Source organism: Haplochromis burtoni, unplaced genomic scaffold, assembly GCF_018398535.1.
Source record: "Haplochromis burtoni strain Fernald_Lab_line unplaced genomic scaffold, NCSU_Asbu1 Contig_45, whole genome shotgun sequence".
NCBI classification, from domain to species: domain Eukaryota; kingdom Metazoa; phylum Chordata; class Actinopteri; order Cichliformes; family Cichlidae; genus Haplochromis; species Haplochromis burtoni.
Window position 1 is genome coordinate 2,834,789 of NW_024582406.1, and position 18,996 is coordinate 2,853,784.

At 39.2% G+C, this 18,996-nt stretch overlaps 1 protein-coding gene across 4 annotated transcripts; it reads right to left on the reverse strand.

Moving 5' to 3' along the window:
* Positions 1 to 240: 240 nt before the first annotated feature.
* Positions 241 to 13,023, reverse strand: LOC102310132 (oxysterol-binding protein-related protein 7). Of its 4 annotated transcripts, XM_042220284.1 has the most exons (24): positions 12,796 to 13,008; positions 11,821 to 11,905; positions 10,994 to 11,213; positions 10,642 to 10,785; positions 10,471 to 10,524; positions 10,272 to 10,385; positions 10,021 to 10,179; positions 9,583 to 9,724; positions 9,311 to 9,429; positions 8,765 to 8,854; positions 8,515 to 8,659; positions 8,241 to 8,374; positions 7,042 to 7,134; positions 6,470 to 6,650; positions 6,288 to 6,362; positions 4,807 to 5,021; positions 4,554 to 4,691; positions 4,413 to 4,476; positions 4,237 to 4,315; positions 3,441 to 3,585; positions 3,194 to 3,344; positions 2,850 to 2,976; positions 2,625 to 2,747; positions 241 to 1,720 (listed from the first exon to the last, which is right to left on the reverse strand). In XM_042220284.1, exons 3-24 carry the CDS (start codon positions 11,159 to 11,161, stop codon positions 1,612 to 1,614), a joined length of 2,769 nt encoding a protein of 922 aa, XP_042076218.1. In that variant the 5' UTR covers positions 11,162 to 11,213; positions 11,821 to 11,905; positions 12,796 to 13,008; the 3' UTR covers positions 241 to 1,611. The 4 variants fall into 4 exon arrangements, with proteins under 4 accessions (XP_042076218.1, XP_005926832.1, XP_005926830.1 ...); XM_005926770.2 differs by lacking the exon at positions 11,821 to 11,905 and having other exon boundaries at positions 8,515 to 8,656; positions 12,796 to 13,023; XM_005926768.2 differs by lacking the exon at positions 11,821 to 11,905 and having other exon boundaries at positions 12,796 to 13,023.
* Positions 13,024 to 18,996: the final 5,973 nt, after the last annotated feature.

An 18,996-nucleotide genomic window follows, 5' to 3' on the forward strand; every position in this document is an offset into this window, starting at 1 on the left:
GTTCACTGTCAAAAGGAAAAACAAAAAGACACAACCCACAAAATTTTACACCCACACACAGGTCTGAGGAATCTTCCAGAAAATGGTGTCACATTTTCTGGAGATCTGCAGGTCAGGTCAGCAGGTGGTGACGGCATGTCTCTTGATTTCTAATCTGGAACCAAACCTGCTCTGGAGCAGATTACGTTCACAGTTTAAGTTACCATGGTGATTTACCCGATAAGTGAACCGCATTAGTACAAAAAAAAAAAAATTACCTGAATAAGCCAGAAGCCGGTTTTGTTGTAAAGACCTCTGGACAGGAGCAGGTCATGTGTTCAGCATAAGTTGTGATTTAGCCAGGTAAAAAGAAGTAGTTCACTTTCATGACAAAACTGACAAGGCCACATATCTTGCCAACTGTGTATAGTAAACCGCTTCGGTGGATGATAAGAGATTAAATATGCTGCTACTCAAGAATCTAAAGAATATTAAGAGTTTCACTTCCTGGTGAATAGGGGAAAAAAAACAAAAACAAACAAATGTTACAACATGTACACCTGCTTTCTACGTGTTAGCATGCTTCAGTTGCTTGCGTGTGCAACATAATGACAGCCTTGAAAGATAACCAAACAGAAGCATGAGTCAACACTGGAGGATTTCACAACAACCACCGTTGCAAATATTCACTTCTTTATAAATACAAGTCCAGATTCTAGGCAGCAATTTTGTAGTGCAGTTTAGTAATGAACAGAAGTTTAATGTTGATCTAGAACCTTTTATTTGAAACTAAACCACTGAAAAAAAACATTCACAATGATTTAACAGCCATCTCTTTTCCTTATTAAAAATCCACTATTGAAACATAAAAACCCTTCACTGATTCAACTCACAGTCTAAATGTCTAAGCGGTGTTTCAGCTCATCAAGGACAGAGAGAAATGAAGAATGCTGGGTTGAAATGGCGCTTGATTCATTCTGGTATATGGATTCACCAATGTGACCCAACACAACATGCATACAGACTTTGTTTAAACAGTAAGACCCACTGAGAACAGCACCAGTTCACCTGCAAAATACCACATAAGCCCCTCTACAAGAAAGCATTTAACACTTTGAGCCTGATATTAAAATTTACAAACACATGACATAAAATGTTATAAATCACCTACTATTTACATCAAGAAAACATTTTACCCAATTTTTTCCTAAATGGCAGCAATTTAAAATAGAATTCAAGTTAAGCTTTGCTTCTTAAACATAAATGATAATATTTCAGATTTTCTTTATGGCAGAGAAAGGCAAAAAGGCAGGAAAGACATCTGGCTTCATCTAAATCAGTCTTCATTTGTACCTTAGTAGCATCTCATCTCTACACTGGAACCAAAATGAAACTAATGAGAGGTTCATTTATGCTTCTTAAAGCCCTTTCCCTCTATACCCTTGCACCACTGGTAGCAGTATTTTGGCCCTTTGGTCACCGCTGTTGGGTCAATACTGTTTATTCTTCACCAGGCTAATAATCACAAATAGTTATAGCTGATTACTTTTATTGACGACATGTTCATTCTGCCATTATGTGTTCACATGGATCCGCTTTCATTCAGCCTCATATTCAGGTGGGTGTAGAGTTCTACCACAGATCCAGATTTTCAGTATTGGCAAAGCCAGGGTCTTTGCGGAGCATCCAGTATGTCCCACTGTACAGCCACACCTCTCTGCCAGCTTCATCCACCGATTTTCTGGGAAAACAGACCAATTAGTGACATGAAACACTGGAACGTCATTCAACCTGGAAACATTAATAAGCCTAAATAAATAAAAATACATAGATTTCTGTGGGAAAATACAGACTCTTAGAACACTCTAAAGAATGTGACGTTTATAATCACATCCAAGAACCTCTTCTGTTGACAGTATCAGTGAGGCAGCCAATCACCACAAAACAAAAAACAGATCAAGCTGCTGATACCCAACTATGTTAGGCATCAAACATTTTATTTAAGCTCTTATTAGTTTCAGTTTTATTTGTCATATGCAAGTTAGCACAGGGTCAACATTGCAATGAAATGTGTTTGACGAGCAGCAGTCACTCAGCAGCATGATACAGTATAAGAAAAACAAATAAACAAAAAAAACACAACATCCAGGATTGTTTCTCAGACAGGGTATAGGATGGCCTTAATTTTAAGGTGGTTTTAAAGACCTAACTAAACTGTTAGGTCAGTGGCTAATGGCTATTTTTTTATTATGTTTTATTTAAAAAAAACAAAAAAAAAACAAAAAAAAACCCCACACACAATGGGTCCCCCTCCCCCTCCTTTTAAACTGCCATCATGTTTATTATTTAGTGCTTTAAATACCAGCTTTTACCACCATTATTGGTTGGACAGAGTAATCTCTTTCCATCTTGTGGTCTGTTACATTCAAAATAATATCCAAATACTCCCATATTAAAAGGCATGCGCTTGAGCAAACCCCACATCTTGTAAACAGATTAGAAAATGACATTTATATACACATTTCCTACAGAAAAAGGCTGATACTGAAGAAAAGGACACCAGATGTGTTGCTGCTTGAATTATTAACTAGACTTTTGACAGTCCACCACAAAACCAGAACGAGGCAACGAGGAAAGCTTCTCACCTGAAGAACCTGGGGATGTGTTCCTCCCCTTTCTTGGCCATTTCTTTCCTCCTTTCCCTTTGGTTCTCCTCCACCTCATCCTTCCTTTTATCTGCTTCTGCTATTTTTCCCTCCTCCAGGAGCCTGATAGAGCAGACAAGAGTAAGGAATTGGAGCGCACAGAAGATGGTGCAGAAATGTCTGTCAGTCTACCATAGTTTAAATTAAACAAGATCTTGTGGATACCTCTGGTCCGGTCTGAAACGTGTATCCGTAGGTGGAAGGACAGCCTTCAATTCTGAAGTCAGTTCATTAAGTTCCCTGGCATAACTTGAGAAGCCATAGAACTTGACATAGTCATCAGGCTGTACATCTGTATAGAAAAGGATATCGTGGATATTTAAAGATCTTTCATCTAAAACTTGAACATAGTTGACAAAACTCAGCGTTTGTGTATAAAGTAGATTAGCTTAATCATTTGTGGAAGAGATCAATGAGTCAGTCTTGGCTCAGGTTGAAGGTGGTCTTTACATGAGTCATAGGATTGGAGTAATTTGTGAGGGATTTGAGCGCTGAACAGTGGTACTCACTGGGTTTCCAGATACATTTTGGTGTAGGTAGAGTATCACAGAAAATGCCTTCATGCCAGAGACCTCCGAAACGATGAATCACTGACCCAGCCTGGTCCAAAACCACACCCTGCACCTCATTCTTACTGCTGTCCGAGCTCCAGTAGCGGGACTGGGATGAAAAGATGAAGACACTTAGCACAATTTCAATGCATTACATGGACCTCTGGCTAAATTAGAAAAACTATGCATATGTGCATGTCCTTACCTTGACAAAGGTAATCTTGCAGGTGCACACATCACTCTTTGTGTTTCTGATGATCACCTCACCATAGTGCTCCAAAGAGCGTTGCTGACTCAGGACATTGTGGATACATGTAACGGCCTTATTCCATTCATAGTGATCACCATACCTAAACAAAAAACAAATTATACTGTGATCATTGCATAATGAAATTGAAACAGTTTTTAAATGTAGATGATTCGTACAGGCTCAAATTGTATATGGATTTCTAGAAATGCTGGTGCCTTGTGACAGCAAACTGCAAACCAGCCATCCTTTGCTTTAGTCTATCTTGTTTACTTTTTACTAACATTTATAATATTGTCACTTCTGTGTCAGCATTTGTATCCAAAAAGCCTCAAGATAGTCTTCAAGGTCTCCCACTCATCCGATCAATCTTCTAGCCTGTTTGCATTTCTCCTTTTTATCTGGACAAATCACGCCTTTGAAAAATGAAGCCAACATGCAAGTGCCAGAAACTGCACTTCCTTCAATGGACAGTTTGGTGAAATTGTCCAGCTTTGGAGCAACATTACTAGAGTTATTTATTTAAAAACAAACAAACAAAAAACAAACCCATACACGCTTTTGATCAGTCCTTTTTATAAAAACATTATTGTATGTAAAAGTTTCAATTATTCACCAATCTTGATATAGAGCAATGATTCTTTGTCATCTCTTGTACTAGTGTATGGTGTTGTATACTACTACTACTGAAATATTAAAACACTGTCCCTTTGTTTGACATCTTTTGTGGTTAAAAGTGGCATAAAATCATCACCTGGGTAGGGTAACATTAACCAGTCCAGAAGAGATGATCTCCACAGACTTGCCCCAAAACTTGTACTTCCATCTCTGATCTGAGAGCAGAATTAAAGAAGGAAAAGCTGCAGTGTTAGGTCTGATTACTGTATATCTGGGACTTGCTTAAGAAACCAAAAAACAAAAACAACACACCTTGCCAGAAAGTGAAGTTTTCTGACTCTGCATGGCAAGCAGAGATGGGTGGATGGTGACTGACCTGAAAACATAAGACAATACAGCATTAAAGTCTGTTCTAAAACACCAATAAGCCGAATCATTATGTCTTCAGGTTACCTGTTCACTAATGTATTGGAATCCTTTGTCTTCTCTGTAATTCTCATACGTTTCACCCAGGACAGGGTTGAAGGGTTTGTAACGATTCCTCCAGGATGCCCAGGCATAACCAGAGATGGAGAATGCTGCTACATAAACCTAAAAACAAACAAGACAAAAACAAATTTTTTCCTAAATCCTCAACAAGCCTTACACCAAATTCAACTTGATTTGACCCCCAGCAGGTCAGAAATCATAAGCAATCCCAACACACCATCCTCTCATATGGATCATCAATGTTGCTGGCAATGTCCAGCAGCTCAGAGTACTCCAGTTCTTCACTGAGCCTCTGCAGCAATGAGAGTGGCTCATTGAGAGCAACTGGCATAGACACTCTGGACAGATCCTTGCCAATGTTGTTGTAGAGGATGGTCATAATGCCAATGTGGCTGTTGTCTGCGCAGGGGGCAGGCAGGGTAGTGCGACGACCTGCATGGTAACACCACAAAAGAGCGTAACATATTAAACAAAATGGATGATTAAAAATACAACACACACAACAACAACACCACCACACACAAAATGAGATAAACCTGGTCAACTCTAACCAAGAATAATCACAATATCCACATGTTCCAGGCCTCACTGGTGGTGCTTCCAAAACCTTTTATGGCAGCGGTCCTCAATGCCCGGGCTACGGACCGGTACCGGTCCGTGAGTTGAGGCTTGGGTATGAAATTTATAGTTTTAATCGTTATTTTTAAACTCTGTTTCCCTGGGTCTTTCCCTGTGCGTTATGAATAAATCTTCTTTTTTTGGTACCGGTACTGGTTTTATTTTGTTGTATTTATCCATGACATCTTAAAGGCAGGTCTGTGAAAATGTTGTCAGACAAACTGGTCCGTGGCGCAAAAAAGGTTGGGAACTGCTGTTTTATAGCATTTTTCGAGATTCTTAAGATCCTTATTAAATTACAGGCCATACATGGTTAGAAATGTTGAAGGTCTCCCAAATGACAATTAAATAGTCTAGTATGGAAACTGCCACGCATCAACATGCAGAGCCCTCCGGAGGATTATTGGCAGCTCTCTACCCAGTCTACAGAACATTTACACCTCATGCTGCATTCGTAAAGCCACTAGCATCATGGCTGACCCACATCACCCCTCCCACCAACTGTTTACTCCTCCTCCATCCAGAAGACGACTCTGCAGCATCAGGAACAGGTCAGCGAGATTTTTTATTTATTTATTTATTTTTTAAACAGTTTGCACCTTTGATCCAGGAGGACATCATTTTGCCCCACTGTATACTTTAGTGTATATTGTAGAGTTTTATTGTCAACCCAACAAAGCTCTACTGGACTAAACATAATTGAGGTAGGTTTTGGAGTCAAGGGTAGCACCAGTTATGGCAGAAACTCACATTAGCCCAGATAAACTCATGGCTGTCCTGCTGCCCTTTTCCATGGGCAAGTGCCATTTGGGACATAAAATTTGAGTTGCTTCAGCCTGTATATGGCTGCTGCTGCAAGCCACTTTGCAAAGCATGCTCATCCGAGCTGAAACCTAAGTGGTTTTGACAAAGCAACAGTTTGGTTCCAAATGTATACAGGCTACTTCACGTCTGAATTTTGTGTGAATCAGAAGCACAATTAGCAGCCATGTCTGTCCTACTGTTATCATTCCTTTCATATTAGCGGTTACCATGTTGAAATATAAATTTACAGGTTTGCTTAACAGAAGATTACTTTACCAGTATCAGGAGGCACTGGCCGTGGCTTGTGACTTGCACTGTTCAAACTTTCTCTGTAGTTAAGAGTAGCAGCAGCTGTGGAGGACAGAGGAAACAATGACTTGATGTTTTTGTTTCATGTTAACCTTTGTTGTGACACAGAAAATCGTGCAGTGGTGATTTATTTGAAAGTAAATACTCACAATGTCCTTCTTCAGGCTCTGATGTGCTAGTGGTGGTAATGTCACTCAGGCCCGATTCATCAGAAGCCTCGGCCTCTGACGAAGTCTCGCACACTATTACCTCGCTAGCATCAAAATACTCTGCCATAGAATCTGCCACTGAAGGTGGACGGTTACTGTGACGACTTAAGGAAGGCGTTCTCTGTAAGGATGAAACATGGTTCCAGCTATAGTTTGACCATTTAAGTCCAATAAACAAGTCTACCTGTAAGGTGTGCGAAGTGAATTCAGAACAGTGACGACTGACATGCCGCTACCCACACAACTTGCTCTGTAAGAATTGTAGGTGCAGCTGTCCCAACTGTGAATAACAGCAGCACCACCACCCACGTCACTAGACTGTAAATCATTCCATGTTTTCCTTCTTTTGACCAAAGTTTCCCACAATCTTATAGCTTCAGTCAGATGAAATTTCTTCATGATCCTGAGCTAGAATTCAATGTTAATCAGGATGATTATCAGTGACACCAGAAAAAAAAAAAAAATTAATAATAATAATAATAATAATACTACTACACACATACACTACACACCTGGTCTGGACGGACAGTGCAGAAGGATTCTTCAGAAGAGTCAGAGGACAGGGAAAGCGAATGGACTTTGGTCAGATGGGACTGTATATCAAGCTGCATGCGCGCAGGCACACATGCACACAAGCCATGCAGGAGAAGTGCAGAAGAAACACACAGGATCAAAAATGCATGCAGCGAATATCACGCACACTCCAAAGCACAAACACAGCAGAGGTGAGGCAAATATTACTTGTTGCCAAGTGCAGTTGCTCTCCAGTACAGAAAATACCAGCACAATCAAACTGAATTATGTATAATATCTTAGCAAGGACAGAGCTTTTTAGTGGGCCAGGTAGGACTTTAATAAATGAACTTAGTACAAGTTAGGAAAGGTCCCTTCAGACATTTAATATTTCTGAATTATCCATCACTGTGGATATCAGTTGATAGCCAGTTGCCAAGCAACTATTAACAAAACACCCTCTTGCAAAAGAAAGGATCTTTATCAATCAATTCTTCGTAGAAAAACTTTATTTATTTACCCTTTAAACTCACTAAATTATGGTTAGTAAACAACTCTAAAGCGATTTTGAACAAGAGGGTGAAAGTCTCACCAGTTTCCAGTAGAGTGCTATAACAGTAAATAAACAGGGTAATAACATACATTTATTAACCATGGGATATGTTCATCACTGTGGATATCAGTTGATAGCCAGTTGCCAAGCAACTATTAACAAAATAAAGCCCAAAGTCACAGCCGCTGATGTTCAAACATGCAGTCACATGCACCATGGTAAGAAGCCAAGAGGAAAGCAAGAAGTGTTGCATAAGCACAGTCAGTCTGACAGCAGGAGCCAACAAGTCCCTGACCTGACTGCTTTGTTTCAGTATGCGGCAGTCGTTTTATATGCATATTTGTGTGTGAAAAGAAAGGAATACTTGAGGTGTGTTCCTTTAAGTTCCACCTGTATTAACTTGTGCCCGTCTTACCTAAAAACAGCCCAAACCTGCTCAACAGTATCACTTAGGGCTGGGCCCATTGTTGCCGTTTGCAGGGCTACACTAAGATTTAGAGTGTTGGAAAGACACTAACTGGGGTATGGTGAAGGATCTAGTCTGTGTTTTTATCTGGTTTATGACATCAAGAATTAGAAGTCAGGTTAAGTTTGCTTCCACGTAGGCCAGAAGTGTCCATGTTTGTATACATATGTGTCTGTTACCTCAGACAATGTGCTACAGATGGTAGCGAGCTGCTGTGAGGTGTTCTGCCGCATGTCTGGGCCGGTCCAGGCTTGCCTCAGTCTCTCACGCTCCAAGGTCAAAACCTCATGAATGGACTTCAGAGAACTGTGAACTGAAACACAGCAAAAGTGTAAGTGATAGATGAGGATTTTCACACTCTCAGCAATATGTCAAAATGTGTCAGGGAATATGTAAAGGGAAAAAAAGTCAATGCTAATGCAGAGACTTAGCCAAGTGGCAGCAAGGCCATACCTCTCTGAGAAGAAGTGCAGATCTCCTGGTGGAGCTTCTTAGCTTCAGGTGAGGTGACTTGAGGATTGGACAGCTGAGAGTAGACGTAGTTTGGAATGGACTGTACAGAAGTGGAATTTGTGCTCAGATGACTGGAAGTGAACTGCTGGAGATGAAGAGAAAAGGAAAAGAGTCACAGAATTGTATGAGGCTAAACAGTGGTGAGCTGTCTGATGGTACTGTAACAAGACATTAAGTAACAAATTCCTACCATTCCCCCCATGGCCTCAGCACGAGACAGAGTCCTGGAGTGACCCGGCATTCGCCCATTCTTTTTCTTGGGTTTTTCCAGGGAGAGATTCTAAACACAGAAGTACAAAATTATAGCTTCTGTTTCCAGACCATTTTCTTTTGCAGGTTAGGGTTGAGCAATTCTGAAGCTGAGAATGAAATCCCAACAGCATTATATCACAGTTCCATCCTATAGTTTATATATGGTGCTGTTAAGGCTAATCTGGTATATAGTTGGTTAAGATAGTGAATGACCTGGAATAATATTTCAGAATGAGCAATTATGGGTGTATTTTGTTTAATTTCTTTTTGCATTTCCTAAAGAAAAACTATGGTGAAGTGTTACAGCCTTTTTACTGGATGCCTATTGTGCTTGATACCATAAATTTTAAAGCCCATTTAAAACATTTCAGATTTTTGCTTAGATTAAACATCAAACTTTGTGTGAAATTACTTCTCTCCCCCCCGGTTGTTAAATATTCTTTGACAAGTGACACACATTCACATTTGGGACCAGCATACTTGCCTGCATGCTGATTCGCATCTCCAGGTCTGTGTTAGTGATAGGGTAGCCTCCTTCCAGCCAATTCAGTCTCTGGATAAGTTGAGCCAGTTCTGTCAGATCTGCCTGACAACGAGCCAGTTCTGATAGGCAGTGGGTTAAAGGTCACAGTTTAAAAATGGAACGAAGGGACAGGCACACCTACTGATCAAATCTGTATTCATTGTTAAATATGGAGGACATATGATCAAGAATCAGGCCTCTCTTTCTGGCGCCATCTCTAATGCAGCTCTCACCATTGGAGGTTGCATCTATGTCGTGGGTCTGCTGCAGCCAAGCTGATACCTTGCTGGTCACACCTGGTTGACTGGCAACAGCTGGGGCAGGACTTGCCATCTCTGGATGGTACACCGATGCAGAGCTGGCATAGTGAGGAATCTGCAGGATCATATATCAAGGTTAAAAGAAAGCACTTTCACAATTACAGTATCTGTAGGCAACTGCTGTTTTTCAGACTACAGTGATCATGGATTACATAAATACCATTTTCTGTATTTTTTTGATAGTCAGCTGTCTAAAGTATTATCATCCAAATTATTAATACTCAAACATTTTTTGGTCGCAAAAATGTTCACCAGTCTATCTGCGATTCTCCATTTGATTGGATTCCTATAGCACAAAGTAAATTTCCTTTCAGCTGTGGACAGTTTACTGGAGCAGGAAGTTATACTGACTGTTGCTCTGCTTTGCTGAGAGAAAGCCGGGAGAGTGCTCTGGCCCAAAGAAAGCGCATGAAGCACACCACGGTGGACACTCATGGCCTCATTTTTTCTGAACACACGATGGGCACACAGCTTGGTCAACCAGATGTAGAAAATGTCGTGACTTTTTGCCTAATACCAGAGAGAAGAGAACTTATTTAATTTGGATACATCTGATTCTAGCCACAGTAAACACTTGACTCATCCAGGAACCAATAAGTTACCTTGAGGTGATACAGGTTGTCTCCAGCATCCAGGTCTATGCGTTTGGTCTTCTTATTCACAGACATGACAGCCATGCTGATGTCCAGAGAGCCATGCAGCTTCCCTCTTTGAATCTAAACACAATGGCAGAGGACATTTAACACTTTATTCTTCATCAGAGCGTATCATTATTGTTTGATGTTTTTGTGTTGGACTTACATCTTGCTGGGTCTTTGAGTACTTGAGAATGCCTTTCTCCAACAGAAAGTACCTCTAAAAAGAGAGTTTGGCAAATTAGTTGTTGATAAAAATCTTTACTGTTCAACCCTGCAGGATTTACTACAGTTTCACTGAGAAACTGGAAGAGCAAAATAGTTTTAATTCTCTCACTTTGTGCCAGCCTTTGAGCGGATATTTTCTCCTTTTCATCAAGTAGCCCTCACAGATCCCAGGAATACTGAGATCTCCAGATGACCCTGGAACCAAGCCCCTGTCAACATGCTGCAAGTCATCCACTACCTCCCAGTGCCGAGACTGATAGAGACAGAAAGCACTTTAAAATTATATTTATGAAAACACAGCTTTTAGTTTCAGGTGTCAGTCAACATGTGGAGGAATTCTGTGATATGGATTGCAAGAGGGGGCAGAAATGGAGAAAATCTCTGGAAGCCCATTTGTACCAAGTGGGTTACAGTTTTATCTTTTACTTTACAATATAATTAGTGTCTTTTTTTCTTTTTACCTGTTTTGAGTGCTTGCCAGAACCTGTGCTGCTGCTCCGTGAGTGGCCAGGTCTGAAAGTGCTTGCTGGGGATTTGTCAAGGCCACTAATCACTGACTGGCTGCTACTGAGAGGTGGTGGACAAACCTGAGGGTCCATTGGTGCAATGTAATGAGAGTAGCGTTGCATGGAGAGAAATGACCTTCAACCCAAGTTGTTTCTCATGGCAATGTACACAGTGCTGGGGGGACAAGAAAAAGCTTCATGACAAGTCAAAAAGATAACATACAAATGTACAACATCACAGTCACAGTCAAAGCAAAATTAAAGCCGAGTTGGAAAGGTGGATAACAGGAATGACACAAGCAGAGTTTTAAAAACCTTCTTCTAAAAGAAACAAATGTATCCACAGACATGCAACTTTCGACTTTTAAAGTAATATGTTTGAGAACAAAAGAAGCCTGGGTGGAACCATGATTCTAGTTTGTCCAAGAGTTACAAGTGGTCCTTTTACAGTACAAACAGAAACAAATCTACAGTCTCATTGTTTGTCTAAACTGCAGGCATAAGGCAATATTTTATCTGTGTCTGTAACGATGTCACCATTAAGTTCCTGACTTTAACAACATTAAAGTCAGGAACTGAGAAGATATAATTGTCTCACCAAACGTAAAAACAAAAAAACCAAACATTTTAAAACCATTTTAGAACTTTAATCTTAGATTGGCTCGTAAAATTTAATGTGGATTAAGGATCAAGACAAATTATTTGTTATGAACATAGAGGTGACAAATTAAAGGTATTATGAAGCCATCAACCATATACTCAGACCATCTGGTAGCCCTTACGCTATGGGGAGCATTTTCCTCCAATGGTCCGTGTCCATGTTTTCCCTTAAAGGGAAGGGCACCTGCAATCAAAAGCAGGATTTTCCTGTAGAGGAAAGGAATGACCGCTAAAGGGACTTCGTGAGTTTTATGTGACTGCCATGTTTGTGTGTGAGATATCATACTTCCTGCCACTGAAATCACGAGGTATGAAAGAAGTCTAGATCTTACTAGTCTGTTAAGTCAAGCAGGTGGACAATTAAATGCATAATTTAAAAAAACAAACAAAAAAAACAGTTTTATGGTCCACTGAGCCAACGGTGGTTCTTCCTACTCGATTTGGAAGGGAAGTCGGAAGACCCTTACACCCAATTCCAACACTTACATTTGTTTTTTCTCATTCAGACAGATCAGCTTATATGAGGAAGAATCACTGACAAAATTCCAGTCTGAAATTCCAAGAAGTCTTAACCAGAGACTGGTGTCCGTTTGTTGCTTAAGGCATGCAGCTTTGAGCACATAATCTGTACTTAAAGGAAATTTGGATTTGCATGTGACTGCATGTTTTCTCTTCAGTGTGGAAGAGTTGCACCTTTACCCTTCTCTCTCTGTGGAATATTAATCACATATTAATCTTAATGTCCTACTTGGGGACAACTACAACTATAGAGAATGTGATCAATGCCTGACACAATCTACTTAGTTTACAAATGATTCAGGTCTGACTTTCAGTATATGGATAGAAAAACCTCCATCAAAACTAAAACTAACTACTATCTAATCATGGCTTACATTTGGGTGATATGACAGCAAATACAGGATTGTATATCGTAAACAAAGATATAAAAGTTTATCCAAACAATCAACAACAAACAGTAAAAAAGTAGACAACTACATCAACAGTAATATTTGTGACTATGTATCTATGTAGAATGCACATAAAAGTCATATAAAATAGTGGGAAGGCACAGAGACAAAATAGTAAATGAAACACACCTGTGTTGGACTGACAAGCTGCAGCAGCAGGACTCCACAGACAGTTCCTTATACCTTCTCCCAGAAACAATTGTAGAGCTGTAAAATGTCTTCTGTGGAGAAAAATCACAGCACAGAGACTTTCCTAGGGTGTTCCTTCACTGTGTGATCTCCCTGCTCTTGTCCTCTGAGTTAAACAAAAAGCAATACCACACCTGACTGATGATGTGCTTGTTAGACTGGTGTAAATCAAAGCCAGTGGGTATCTGGGCGGGGCTGAAAGCTAAGGAACATGACCTGACCAAACAGGCCTTCCAACTTTGTCATCTCAAAGATGGCATGCGTTAGAACAGATTTGCAATCAACAGATATGCCAAAGTCTTGAGTTACTTTCAGTAATTAGCTCTGACCTACAAAGGTCTTAAAGAGAGTAATGAGCTGACAATTCTGTCTGATATCAGAGTGGTTTTCTGAAAGCAATCTGCTGAAAATGTGAATGTCAATGTTTACATCAGTGAGAAAGTCATTTTCCTTTAATGTCTGTATGGGTTCTCAGTCTACCAGGTATCATGGTAGCCCTTTTTCACAACTTGGATGGGAGGTGACTCTTCAAGAAACTTAAAGAAGTCCAGTTGCTTTCTTTTAAGCTCCTTCGCATGCATACACACACAGGCAGACACACATGCACACATATTTTGCTGCCCCAAACTACTCAGTAAATCTGAAACAAAAAGGAACCCCCTGCAGGCTTGGCTTCAGGATTAAAGCCAGAGTTACATTTAGGTTTGGTACTCTGTTGTGATGGTCAAATGTAGAGTTAAGGGGGCCATAAGATTATGAGTATTGATTAATATTTATCACTGAATGTCCTCACAAAGATAAGTAAACATACATGCTCGAGTGTTTTGTGTGCTTGTAGGTGTGTGTGCCCCCCCTGTACACAGAGTGAGGAAGACAGCAATAACTCCACTGGAAACAGAAAATTATTTCTATCTTACAACTGTGGTCTACATACACTCATCATGGATGTCGTGGTATTTGGACGTTATAAATGATTTCTTTGAACTGTTCTTTTTATCAAGATTTGAGTGCAGAGGTTTGACTTTATTTTTGATTTTCTATAAGATACATACAAGGTCAAAAATGTAGAAATAAGCTTAAAGACACTGGTACAAAAATAAAGGAACACATAGAAAACACAGATCTTAAAGGAAAAAAATCTTGCTGGGTATATATTGTTGAAATGGATTGAGTAATATGTTAGGAATGAAAGGATGCCATATTTTTTTGATGGAAATGAACATTATTGTCTTACAGAGGACTAGAAATACGCCTCAAAAATGAAAGTGAAAAAATGTGGCAGATTAGTCCATATTGCTGAAATTTCATTGGTGCAGCTCAAAATGGTACTTTGTATGGCCACCGTGTGCTTTTAAGCATGCCTGACAATATTGTGGCATGCTCCTAATGAGATAACAGATGATATCCTGCTAGATCTTCTCCCAAATCTGGACCAAGACTGTCTGAGGTGGAAAGTTACAGACAAAATAACATTCTCCATAGTTTCTTCACGCTCTATCCAAGAACACTGCACCAGTGCTGGGCCTGCCATTTCTGGTATTCTCTGGCAAATGCCAGTTTGGCTCCATAGTGTTGGGCAGTGTTGATAGGCCATGTAAAACCAGAGTCATGATAAACAATATATAAGCTGCGTTTTTTCCTGAATAGTTTCGTCACGTTTAACGACAGCGCTAGCAAGCACTCTCTGCTTATGACCAAAAAACAAAACAAAAACAAAAAAAACCCCTGCCCTTTCCTGTTGGTGGAAAAATGCACCATGCCATGATATTTGGTTGTTTAGGAAGAGGGGGAAGTTTTAGGAGTGACAGCAAGAGTGAGAGAGAGAGAGAGAGAGAGAGAGAGAGAGAGAGAGCAGAACAAGAGAGAGAGGGCGTTTTGAGATGTGAGAGATTTATGACATTTAGCGTGTTTGGAGTGTGTAGTTAATGTGTTGTCTTGTGTAGTTAGTGTGTAGTGTTGTGGATAGTTTTGTGTTGTGTGTCAGAACAATGAGGCGACTGCTGTCTCCAGGTAGAGAACAGGAGTGATACACCTGCTGCTGTCAGACCTGCAGGTATCAGGCTGTGATGTTCTCCTTTACAGTGGACAGAAATATTTGGAGTGGCACAAATAATTTGTGTGGCATCTTATTGAATGTAAAAGGTAAATGGCTGCAAATAGCTTTGTTGTTTGCAAAACTTTTAAAATTGACAATTTATATTTGCATTTAAAGTTGTGAAATATGATTCATTAAACATGTTTGTGGTTGTTACAGTAAAAAATATAACTTTCTCTACTCGAATTTTATGTTTTTTTGTCAGATTTTAGATCAATTGTGTTAATATAGTATGTCAAAATGAAATCATAACTGTAAATTCAGACACGTGAGGTTGTGCTGAAAAGAATGATACCAAACAAGGCAAAGTAAATAGTTTTTAAAGGTGAAATGTACAGGGAAAATCAAAAGTAGTTAAAAATGGGCAATTATACCCTGGACCTCAGAGGGTTTTGTTTTTTAAAGTAACGCAATAGTTACTTTTCAAGTAATTAATTACTTTTAGAAAACTGTAACTCCATTACGTTTTTGAAGAAGTAACTAGTAACTGTAATTAATTACTTTTTCAAAGTAACTTGCCCAACACTGGTTGTGACGCATGAATGTTACTTACCACCAATGTTACTTGCCTTCCAGCTGAAGATAAAAGCAGTATAGGACACTATTACAGAGCACGTACCCTATATTAAACATTTTTGTCATTCAGGAAAAGCTCATGGTTGTTGAAGAAGTAACTCATGTACCTGTTCCCCTTCTTTGTTTGCTAGATATCCACACCGTCATGTCCTCACAAAAAAACAAAACAAAACACAACAAAAACAACCTTAGGTTGATGTCATAACCCAGGGATAATGCTTATATTTTGAGTCATGACAAGGTCAGAGGAAGATTTCAGATCAACTATGTCAAGTATGTGGTCTGACCATTAAACCAGAGTTTGTATAGTTTCTGTGCTAAAGCCCCAAAAACATGTTAAAAAAAAACCCTATGAATTTCGCCTTGACTGGAGAAGAAGAAATTACATGGTATAAATGATAAAACTTACTGTTTGAATTCTGCAGAGAAACTACTGCCAAAAGGAATGTAGAAAAATGATTTGAGTGATAACATTATCCCTATGGCACTTTTATGAATTTTGATGCTTTGTGCTAAAGTGTCCTCAGGCAAGATACTGAACCCCAAGTTGTTCTCTGATGCATTTATCAGAGAGTGAATATTGTGTGAGTCCATCATGACGTAACCATAATGTGTATGGGAAACATTACACAGCCCAAGCAAGCCAAATATGGAAGTCATATTTGGATTTAATTGAAAGATGAAGACTGTTTTGTTGTCTGTGATTAAAGCAAAGTTGTCCAGAACAATCTGCCATCCTGTCTCTGTGACAACACTTTAGACAGGTTTGACACGTAATATGACTGGTTTTCTCTCTAGTCACTCCTCCATTTCTCTTTTCCCTCCTCCCTTCAGGAATGTGCCAGAACAACATGCACAGGCTGTTGGGCAACATTCGAATAAAGGGATACTTTAAGGCCAACTGAGCACTGTTCAAACACCAGAGCCTACTAGAGTATATAGAGTTATATACAGAAACAAAACAATTAACTCATGTCAAACAATAAGATATGCATTTTTGTGTGTTGGGTGTAATCCTTTTAATGGTTACTGGGGATTTATCTTTCAGCGAAAACTCTACTTTATAGCTACGTCAAAGCTGCAAACCTCTCGAAAACCCTGAAATATAACCTACAGCATAACCATTACCTATGGCATAACCTGGTGTGTAACTGCCTAGAAATGTAACTACTGTACATGTCTGATAGCTGCAGTTTGAAACTCTTGATTTATCTGTTGAGTACTGTTGATGCATTTCTGGCTACTTTTTTCCCTCAGTTATTGAAAATGTAATTGAGAGACAATCAAGAACAATCAAGACAATTGAGAACAATAATCATCAGGAATCATAGTCTAAGATTTATTTTAAGGACACACAAATCTCAACAAATTAAAACTGAGGCCAACATGGAAGTGTCAAAAATGTCTTCTGATGACCACTTGGAGTTGGCTCCACACTCCCAAGCTAACAGTAGCACAAAGAACGTGCAAAAAGCATTTTATGACTCTGTGGATAGTTTCCCCTTTCATTTTCATGGTGGGTAATTTTTTTCTGTGAATTCAAACAGGACTTGGTTAATTTGATTGATTTAGTGTAATTATCATATTTTAGACCATCTAAGTTTGTGCTTTAGTTTTGCTGAGCAAAATTCCAATATTTTATTATTTTTATTATTTATTTTATTAATCTGTTGCTTAGCACTACTTCCCTGCACAGGGAGGAACACTGGTTTGAGCAGGGAGTCAATTTAAATGAAAAAGGAAAGACCATCTCTGAATCAAGGATTGGGCATTGGTCATTGGTCAATGACCAATGGTCATGACAATTTGCATATTAATGACAATGAAACTGACATCACGGCCCATTGTTAGGCTACGTCCACACTAGCCAGGAGAGATTTGAAAACGGCGTTGTCGTCTGAAAACGCTCCGCGTCCACACTAGCGTTTTCAGTCGTTTTCTACGGTGGCCCCTAGAGACAAAGCACGTACAAACTCCAAAACACGTACAAACTCCAAAACACGTGCAAAATACAAAACACGTGCAAAATACAAAACACGTACAAAATACAAAACACGTGCAAAATACAAAACACGTACAAAATACAAAACACTTACAAAATACAAAACACGTGCAAAATACAAAACACGAAAAATAACATGCAAAATACAAAACACGTACAAAATACAAAACACGTACAAAATACAAAACACGTACAAAATACAAAACACGTACAAAATACAAAACACGTGCAAAATACAAAACACTTCAAAATACAAAACACTTCAAAATACAAAACACGTACAAAATACAAAACACGTGCAAAATACAAAACACGCATACAAAACGCAAAATACAAAACACGTACAAAATACAAAACACGTGCAAAATACAAAACACGTACAAAATCCAAAACACTTACAAAATACAAAACACGTACAAAATACAAAACACGTGCAAAATACAAAACACTTACAAACTCCAAAACACATGCAAGCTCCTAAACACTTACAAAATACAAAACACATGCAAAATACAAAACATGTACAAAATACAAAACACATGCAAGCTCCAAAACTCATGCAAGCTCCAAAACACGTACAAAATCCAAAACACATGCAAAATACAAAACACGTACAAAATCCAAAACACGTGCAAAATACAAAACACTTACAAAATACAAAACACATGCAAAATACAAAACACGTACAAAATCCAAAACACATGCAAAATACAAAACACGTACAAAATACAAAACACGTACAAAATCCAAAACACATGCAAAATACAAAACACTTACAAAATACAAAACATGCAAAATAAAAACACGTACAAAATACTAAACACAAGCAAAAACCAAAACACGTACAAAATACAAAACACTTGCAAAATACAAAACACATGCATACCCCAAAACACATGCAAATTCCAAAACACAACGGAAGTTCTCCAGGACGCTAGGGGCAGTGTTGAGCTTTTGTTACCTAGTAACTACACAAGCCAGGAAGTACCAATGACCGGATTTGGGGTCTGCAGCCTTAAAGGCCGCATTTTAAGGCCGATTACATCACAGCGACACGACGAAGACTGTCCCAATTCAAAGGCTGCTCGAAATGCGGCCCTCAAATGCGTCCTTAATTTCCCTGAATTTTAAGGATGGGTCGGTGTAGCCTTCATGGCCCAACATATCCCAGACTTCATAGCTCGGCGGTGGTGTGGATAATTTAAAAAACGGCGGAAGCGGAGCGGACGAAGAGTAAACTTTCAGAAGTAAGTACTGAATATTATGTCACTTATGTAACACTTTTACCACCGGCTCATGTGACAAGACTCCCCCCTTATGCCCTCGGGTGCAGTCTTGACTCTACTTAAACATTCTGTGATAAAAGATACATCTCGAAAAATAAATATCAGTCTAGGGTTCATATGATTCTCGTGTCTACACAGACAAGCGGAGGCTAAGGAAATACACTTAACCGATTAAGGCTAAT